Raw genomic sequence first — 10000 nt, forward strand, 5'->3', positions numbered from 1 at the left:
CCAGTCAAGCACATGTGTACTTTATATAATATATGGATGAAATATGGATGATAATGATTAACAGCTAAGAATTCTGACTGACTCGCCCGTTAAAAAGCCTGTGAACAGTAACCTAGTTCACACTTTTTGGCATGAAGTGCATGATGTACTAATTCTAAAACCAGATTCACACCCACATATGTCTTAGAAATGCTGAGGAAACACTTCTGCTGCTGCTGTTATTAAAAGCATTATATACATTTTTAATAAAAAAGAAAAAATACATTCTACTTTGGCTGGGTGATTTATATCGTATCATTCTGTGGTTTGACATAATTTGAATACATACTGCTTATACTTCTACTTCCTGTTTATAGGCCTACTTCCTGTTTACATGGGTCTTAACCAAGCCCCCAGAGTTGCTGAGAAACATTGAGAAACATTGAAGTATGTACTTTGATTCCAAAGTACATACTTTGAAAAATACTTAAAGTAGTAAAAGTAAAAGTAGAAGTACATTTCTTAATTTGTATATCAATGAATTGCTGTAATGTTTTCACAATGAATTTATAGGACCTTGTAACTCTTGTTTCAGAAAGCACGAGTGTGAGAGCAGAAGTTAGGCCAATTGCATTTTAGGGAAGAAAAAAAAAACAGCCAACCTAAAGGCCAAACCGCACCAATGCAACTAGTTGCAACTGCCTTTGGGGATAACGGTTGCAAGTAGTTGCAAGTAGTTCCATGTTGCAAGGAGTTGCATGGCGAATTATTGGTGTGGATGTGGAGTGGGCTTAAAAGTACTCAGTACTTTATAGCCTTCCTAAAAATGTACTTGAGTAAAAGTAAAAAATGTTTCTTGGAAATGCACTCAAGTAAGAGTAATAAGTATTTAAAAAATCTAATACTCAAGTAAAGCACAGATCCTCAGAATCTGTACTCAAGTACAGTACTCAAGTACATTTACTCTGTTACTGTCCACCACTGCGTATTTCACACTTTGATTTCACACAATGATGTAAACTGCCTACTATAATAGTCTAGATTTATTTTGTTTTAATCATGTGTCTGTGCACGTGTACTGTTTGTTGTGAACATGTAGGCCTATACTGTATATAGTCCTCACCATCTTCCCTTGTTGCTGAGCCGAGCAGGGCTCTTCACCCATACCGGAGGGTGAAGACGTTGCCGCACACCGAGATCTCCCTCCACAGGCCGGGCTTCATGGAGTCCTGAGTGAAGCCATGGAGCGGGTGCATCACCAGCACGCCGTTGGTGGTCAGTCCGTCCATCTGTCCATCAGGCGTCTTCCATTTAACTGCCTCCTCCTGCGGGGGGAGGAAGGCAGTGGTGAAAGAATCCTCAGATTAATACCACAAAATACCATATTACAAGTAAAAGTCCTGTATTCAAAATGTTACTTGAGTAAAAGTACAAAGGTATCGGCATCAACATTTGTGTACTTATAGTAAGTAATAGTACCACACTTTTTCAAAAGTAGCAGATCTAAAAGCTCACAACACGCCGATTGCCTATTTTCGAGGTATTCATTTTGAATGCATTTGTTCATAATGGAGTAATCAATTGATCAAACAAGTTATGAATCCCTGCACAGTCACACAGACACAATTGTGTATGAGACATTTCATATTATGTATATTTCATAACCTACACCCAGGAAGATGTTCTTGGAAGAGTCCTCCTAGCTGCCCGTGGATTGCGGCCCATGTGTACAGTGCTTGCTTTTACACCGTTGGCCTTGGGTCTCTGGCACAAAGCGAAGTGGCTTTTCGTCCTGGCCTCGTCCCCGTCGGGCAGGATGCCATCGTACCTGTGAAGAGAAGATGAAACAGTGGTGGGAGAGCTGTGGTTAATAAAGATAGCTTGTGACAAGTTTAGTTTGTAGTGGTTCAGATCTTTGGAAGAACAAGTATGCGTCGCCAGTGTCGTAATATGGAGCTTCATGGCGAAGAGTCATAGGATCAACCCATGGCCAGATTGTATGATGTGCATAAATTATAACACTTCGTGTTTGACCTGCGAGGTTACGTCTGCCAACATTTCCACAAGTCCCCATTTGTTTATTTTCACTGACAACGCTTCTTCTTTGACACGATTTAGTACACTTTTTACCACTTAAACCCTAGTTAACCAGGATCCCCCGGGCTCTATATTAGGTCCAATAGAATTTCCCAAATATCTTCACCAAATAAATACCTGATCTACAAGCTTTAAGCAGAGACAGCGGAAGCTATTTCTTGTATGAGCATTTTTGCACAACCAGAGCTGGCAGTAAACACAAGCAGAGTTCACTGCTGTTTTACCCACCATGGCGGCTGGTAAACCAACAAGTTAATTCTGATCCCTGCCTCTTGCCCTTGAACTAGCTGTCTCTACACAACACAAACCCCACTCAAACTACAATATCGTCACTGTCGGGTGGAAACCTGACATGTCCGAAACCGTAATTTTTCAGTAAAAAATAATCTATAGTTATCTTTAAGTCACAAGCTCTTGTCAATAACCAATAGACAAACTTAACCACTTTCACTTTCAAACATTTTACAAAATAGCGAAAACAGCCGATCAACAAGTTCACAATGAGTCACATTGTGACACCTTGTGAGCTTGTAGATTGGCTATTTTCTCTACTTTTGTGACAATTTTGAATGACAACCTAGGGCATTAATTTACACACAAAAATTATGAAACATGGAAGGTTTCTGCCCGACCGCCATGAATGTAAAACCAACACACTGCATTTCTTTGCTTGAGCAGTCAAACTTTGATCCAAGCAACACCACTGTCACCTGCAACCAATAGCATGATTGGAGTAAGGTCACTTTTATTCAAAACCTTTAATCTATTTGAAGCCAACAACTGATAAAATAAGAATATTGATAGCTTCATTGATGTAAGGGACGGTTATTATTTTCTTCTTCATTGTTTTTTGTTTTGTTTTGTTTTGTTTTTACTAAAAGGGAATTGAAATCCCCTCAACTGAGTTGGAGTAAGTCAATCAGTAGTTGAAACTTCTTTCACTTCCTTCACTGCACTGCACTTTTATTTCCCTCATAATAAGGGGTCGTGGTATAAAAAGGTTTGAGAGCCCCTCCATTAGTGTATTTCATTTCTGTCATGTTGTTTTATGTGATTTAGTCCTTACCAAAGTAGTCACTGTGTTCCATTCCTGCAAGAGACAACACATACTGAGCTAATAGCTCCACCGCGCCACAAGGGAGTATAGACTCCAGTGAGCGCTACAGGATTGAGTCAAAGAGGAAGGCAATACATCCTGTTTGTTTGTAGAGTGATGCAGACTGAATAGAGCATTTGGTGGAACAGGTAGGTATTATGGTATACACAGCGTCATACTCAGCACCATCGAGAGAGACAGTCAGCGTATACATAAACACAAAGTTCATGAGGTACTGCTTTGTCTTCCCAGTGGTATCAACTGCAGACCAACAAGAAAAAAATCCAAGGCTCTCCATCTTTTTTTTAAAGATATTTTTATTTAGACAAACATTTTTTCTAAATGTAAAAAAAACAAAAAAGACAACAAAAAAACAACAATAACAAACACGAAGAAAAACAACAACAACAACCCACCCACCCACACACCCTAGGTACAGTACAAGTTCCATCTTTATATTTGCATTAAAAACATGATACAATATCCCATTTAGTTAGAAGGACGCAGTGATGGTAATAAAGACATAAAAGAACCCCATATTTTCTCATGTTGCAGGTTTCCTCTTTACATTGTATAAAATATTTCATTCATTATAGTGTGCAATTATGGAAACCATAAAATGTAGGAGAACAAATATGACCATTTTCATCAGTCTCTTTTAAGTACATTTTAAGCCTAGGCAGTTTCTCTATCAAGGACAGAAACATAAAGAATCAAGAAACATATTTAACAAAGCATTTTCATTTTATTAACATGCACCAGTGGACGTATACAAAAAAACATGCATTTGTGACATCTTCCTATTACACTAAAGTATTAGCGAAAATGTCCTTACCAACATTTCCTCAGTATATGAGATGGGGAAGACAGAAAAGTTAAAAAATCCTGCAGGCAGATTGTTACTAAAAGATAGGCTTGTCCAGAGCCTTCATGATCTTCTGGACCCAAGGGAGAGTAGGATCCATGCAGAACTCCTTTTTCCACTTTGTCACCACACTGTGCAAGAAACAAGAACATATTAATGTTGCTATAATGGTGCCACTTTGTGACCACCATACATACTATGTATATACACACACACACACACACACACACACACACACACACACACACACACACACACACACACACACACACACACACACACACACACACACACACACACACACACACACACACACACACACACACACACACACACACACACCCACCCCCACACACACACACACACACACACACACACACACACACACACACACACACACACACACACACACACACACACACACACACACACACACACACACACACACACACACACACACACACACACACTCCAACACTTACATGACTCCTGCCAATGTGCACCTAGCATCTGTCTTGTCATAAGACTTCAGACGTTTAATGAAGCGATCGATGTGTTTTGGCTTAGGATAGAAGTCACTCTTGAAGCAGCACTTTGAAGGACCATTTAGATCTGCGTCCAAATCTATTTGTTAACATAAAAATTGCTTTTTATGACATGTAACTGAAAACAGAAATGATACCGTGAACTCTTTGGTTGAGAAAATAACAACATACTTTTGTCATAAGGACTTGTACATCAACTTACCGTCGGCTGTCACAGAGCAGTACAGAGCAGCTCCTATCAGGATGCAAAGCAGGACAATGTGACGGCTTCCCATGGTCACAACTTTTGGAGAGAATGATGGATGAATAGTCCTTTCTGATATTTATCAAGAGCAAAGTGCAACTGCAAGAGGAGTGATGTAGGTGTGACCAAATAATGTAGCCTACTCAACCATGCCCCACCCCGACCCTTCTATACTCTCAAACTATTTCCCCGCTGTGTGGAAAAGCCGGTTAACGCAAGGTTACACGCGTTGGTCAATTCAGTTGCCTTGCTCAATAAAACTTTAAAATGCAGAACTTAAACCACACTGATATGGACTCATTCATTCATTAAAGTGTGCAACATATGCAAACCATAAAATGTAGGAGAACAATATTTCCATTTTTATCAGTCTCTTTTAAGTACATTTTAAGCCTATAGGCAGTTTCTCTATCAAGGACAGAAAAATAAAAATATATTTAACAAAGCATATTATTGACATGCGCCAGTGGACGTATACAAAAATGTAGCCGCTAATTCACACAGAACTTGCATTTGTGACATTTAGTCTACCTATTACACTAAATTATTAGCGAAGATTTCCTTACTATAGGCTATTAAACCAACATTTCCTCAGTATATGAGATGGGGAAGACAGAAAAGTTTAAAAATCCTGCAGGCAGATTACTACTAAAAGCTAGGCTTGTCCAGAGCGTTTAAATTAAAGCAACATGCAAATATCAATGTCTCTTGGACCCCCTGACCCCCACACAAACCGTCTAAAATGTATGCAAAATATTTACACTACTCTACACCAAAAAGATTATTTTCATGCCAATATATCTGTTGAAATGTCCCATTCCTAAGTAATAATAATGAAAAATAAAATAAAATAAAATAAATTAACAATAATAATAATTATTATTATTATTTTCAATGGAACAGTGATGCAGGCACACGGCACCCACCAATCAACACACTTGGCTTCTTTTCATTTCACGTTCAGCACAGGCGTACAAGTCACACGATTCATCTAAATTTGCGCATTTGTAAGCTGCTATCATCTGCAGTACAGGCTACGTTCAGACAAACTTAACTCTGTTTCATGTCATTTATATCAATTTAATGACTCAACAATCATCGTGATCATTGCTTTATTTATTTACATCAGCGCTGCAATCAAAAAATATCCATGTTACGCAAATCAGCGAGCAGAGCAACACTTTTATCATGTGATCTTCTTCCAGGGTCATGTGTGTATTTATGTATGAGATTAAAGTCTGCACACTGGGTCATGCTCCCTTATTCTCTTTGGATTCTAAACTCAGCCCAGCACCTGGTTATTAGTGAGTGCATGCTTTATTGTTTGTGTATTTATTTATTTATGTATGAAACAAAGGGAGACATGTGGTACACTAAATCATCAAAACAGACGTTTGTGTGTGACCCTCTGATTTCCGTAGCGTATTTACTAGAGGTGGACGAAGTACTCGACCCCAGTATAAGAGTACAGATACTCCATGGTCAAATTTACTCCACTATAAGTACAGTAAAAGTAGCCCAGTCAAAATGTACTCAAGTAAGAGTAAAAAAGTCATTGCTTTTAAATATACTTAAGTATTCCAAAGTACATACTTTGAAAAATACTTAAAGTACAAGTAAAAGTAAAAGCAGAAGTACATTTCTTAATTTTTATATCAATTAATTGCTGTAATGTTTTCACAATGAATTTATAGGACCTTGTAACTCTTGTTTCAGAGAGCACAGCCAGAGTGAGAGCAGAAGTTAGGCCAATTGCATTTTAGGGAAGAAAAAAAACAGCCAACCTAAAGGCCAAACCGCACCAATGCAACTAGTTGCAACTGCCATTGAGGATAATGGTTGCAAGTATTTCCATGTTGCAAGGAGTTGCATGGCGAATCATTGGTGTGGATGTGGAGTGGGCTTAAAAGTACTCAGTACTTTATAGCCTTCCTAGAAATGTACTTGAGTAAAAGTAAAAAATGTTTCTTGGAAATGTACTCAAGTAAGAATAATAAGTATTAAAAAAAATCTAATACTCAAGTAAAGCACAGATCCTCAGAATCTGTACTCAAGTACAGTACTCAAGTACATTTACTCTGTTACTGTCCACCACTGCGTATTTCACACTTTGATTTCACACAATGATGTGCACTGCCTACTATAATAGTCTCGATTTATTTTGTTTTAATCATGTGTCTGTGCACGTGTACTGTTTGTTGTGAACATGTATACTGTATATAGTCTTCACCATCTTCCCGTGTTGCTGAGCCGAGCAGGGCTCTTCACCCTACCGGAGGGTGAAGACGTTGCCGCACACTGAGATCTCCCTCCACAGGCCGGGCTTCATGGAGTCCTGAGTGAAGCCATGGAGCGGGTGCATCACCAGCACGCCGTTGGTGGTCAGTCCGTACATCTGTCCATCAGGCGTCTTCCATTTCACTGCCTCCTCCTGCGGGGGGAGGAAGGCAGTGGTGAAAGAATCCTCAGATTAATACCACAAAATACCATATTACAAGTAAAAGTCCTGTATTCAAAATGTTACTTGAGTAAAAGTACAAAGGTATCGGCATCCAAATATGTGCACTTATAGTAAGTAATAGTGCCAAACTTTTTCAAAAGTAGCAGATCTAAAAGCTCACAACACGCCGATTGCCTATTTTCGAGGTATTCATTTTGAATGCATTTGTTCATAATGGAGTAATCAATTGATCAAACAAGTTATGAATCCCTGCACAGTCACACAGACACACTTGTGTATGAGACATTTCATATTATATATATTTCATAACCTACACCCAGGAAGATGTTCTTGGAAGAGTCCTCCTAGCTGCCCGTGGATTGCGGCCCATGTGTACAGTGCTTGCTTTTACACCGTTGGCCTTGGGTCTCTGGCACAAAGCGAAGTGGCTTTTCGTCCTGGCCTCGTCCCCATCGGGCAGGATGCCATCGTACCTGTGAAGAGAAGATGAAACAGTGGTGGGAGAGCTGTGGTTAATAAAGATAGCTTGTGACAAGTTTAGTTTGTAGTGGTTCAGATCTTTGGAAGAACAAGTATGCGTCGGCAGTGTCGTAATATGGAGCTTCATGGCGAAGAGTCATAGGATCAACCCATGGCCAGATTGTATGATGTGCATAAATTATAACACTTCGTGTTTGACCTGCGAGGTTACGTCTGCCAACATTTCCACAAGTCCCCATTTGTTTATTTTCACTGACAACGCTTCTTCTTTGACACGATTTAGTACACTTTTTACCACTTAAACCCTAGTTAACCAGGATCCCCCGGGCTCTATATTAGGTCCAATAGAATTTCCCAAATATCTTCACCAAATAAATACCTGATCTACAAGCTTTAAGCAGAGACAGCGGAAGCTATTTCTTGTATGAGCATTTTTGCACAACCAGAGCTGGCAGTAAACACAAGCAGAGTTCACTGCTGTTTTACCCACCATGGTGGCTGGTAAACCAACAAGTTAATTCTGATCCCTGCCTCTTGCCCGTGAACTAGCTATCTGTCTCTACACAACACAAACCCCACTCAAACTACAATATCGTCGCTGTCGGGTGGAAACCTGACATGTCCGAAACCGTAATTTTTCAGTAAAAAATAATCTATAGTTATTTTTAAGTCACAAGCTCTTGTCAATAATCAATAGACAAACTTTCACTTTCAAACATTTTACAAAATAGCGAAAACAGCCGATCAACAAGTTCACAATGAGTCACATTGTGACACCTTGTGAGCTTGTAGATTGGCTATTTTCTCTACTTTTGTGTCACTTTTGTATGACAACCTAGGGCATTAATTTACACAAAAAAAAAAAAAAAGAAACATGGAAGGTTTCTGCCCGACCGCCATGAATGTAAAACCAACACACTGCATTTCTTTTTTTGAGCAGTCAAACTTTGATCCAAGCAACACCACTGTCACCTGCAACCAATAGCATGATTGGAGTAAGGTCACTTTTATTCAAAACCTTTAATCTATTTGAAGCCAACAACTGATAAAATAAGAATATTGATAGCTTCATTGATGTAAGGGACGGTTATTATTTTCTACTTCATTGTTTTTTGTTTTGCTTTGTTTTGTTTTTACTAAAAGGGAATTGAAATCCCCTCAACTAAGTTGGAGTAAGTCACAAATGCCAATCAGTGGTTGAAACTTCTTTCACTTCTTTCACTGCACTGCACTTTTATTTCCCTCATAATATGGGGTCGTGGTATAAAAAGGTTTGAGAGCCCCTCCAATAGTGTATTTCATTTCTGTCATGTTGTTTTATGTGATTTAGTCTTTACCAAAGTAGTCACTGTGTTCCATTCCTGCAAGAGACAACACATACTGAGCTAATAGCTCCACCGCGCCACAAGGGAGTATACACTCCAGTGAGCGCTACAGGATTGAGTCAAAGAGGAAGGCAATACATCCTGTTTTGTAGAGTGATGCAGACTGAATAGAGCATTTGGTGGAACAGGTAGGTATACACAGCGTCATACTCAGCACCATTGAGAGAGACAGTCACGACAAGCTGCGTATACATAAACACAAAGTTCATGAGGTACTGCTTTGTCTTCCCAGTGGTATCAACGGCAGACCAACAAGAAAAAAATCCAAGGCACTCCATCTTTTTTTTTTTTTAAGATATTTTTATTTAGAAAATGTTTCTTCAAAATGACAAAAAAACTAAAAAGACAACAACAAAAAAGCAACAATAACAAACACAAAGAAAAACAACAACAACCCACCCACCCACACACCCTAGGTACAGTACAAGTTCCATCTTTATATTTGCATTAAAAACATGATACAATATCCCATTTAGTTAGAAGGACGCAGTGATGGTAATAAAGACATAAAAGAACCCCATATTTTCTCATATGTTGCAGGTTTCCTCTTTACATTGTATAAAATCATTCATTATAGTGTGCAATTATGGAAACCATAAAATGTAGGAGAACAAATATGTCCATTTTCATCAGTCTCTTTTAAGTACATTTTAAACCTAGGCAGTTGCTCTATCAAGGACAGAAAAAGACAGAAAAGTTTAAAAATCCTGCAGGCAGATTGCTACTAAAAGCTAGGCGGGTCCAGAGCCTTCATGATCTTCTGGACCCAAGGGAGAGTAGGATCCATGCAGAACTCCTTTTTCCACTTTGTCACCACACTGTGCAAGAAACAAGAACATATTAATGTT

General features: G+C 38.9%; 1 protein-coding gene across 4 annotated transcripts in view; it reads right to left on the reverse strand.

Moving 5' to 3' along the window:
• LOC308101819 (eotaxin-like) overlaps positions 1–10000 on the reverse strand; it is a 13854-nt gene that overhangs the window by 3030 nt on the left and 824 nt on the right. For 2 of the 4 annotated variants that reach the window (XR_013934566.1, XM_080451313.1), the window contains exon 3: positions 9571–9970. The exons of the other annotated variants lie outside the window; for them this stretch is intronic. Coding sequence is in view for 1 of the 2 variants with exons in the window: in XM_080451313.1 (XP_080307439.1) it covers positions 9877–9970 (94 nt within the window). In the remaining variant the exon portion in view is untranslated. Of the gene's footprint in view, positions 1–9570; positions 9971–10000 lie in introns of those variants that run through there. 4 annotated transcript variants of the gene reach the window in all.

The sequence above is a fragment of the Gymnoscopelus braueri genome (genome assembly GCF_963280865.1).
Source record: "Gymnoscopelus braueri genome assembly, chromosome: 15".
Classification (NCBI taxonomy): Eukaryota; Metazoa; Chordata; class Actinopteri; order Myctophiformes; family Myctophidae; genus Gymnoscopelus; species Gymnoscopelus braueri.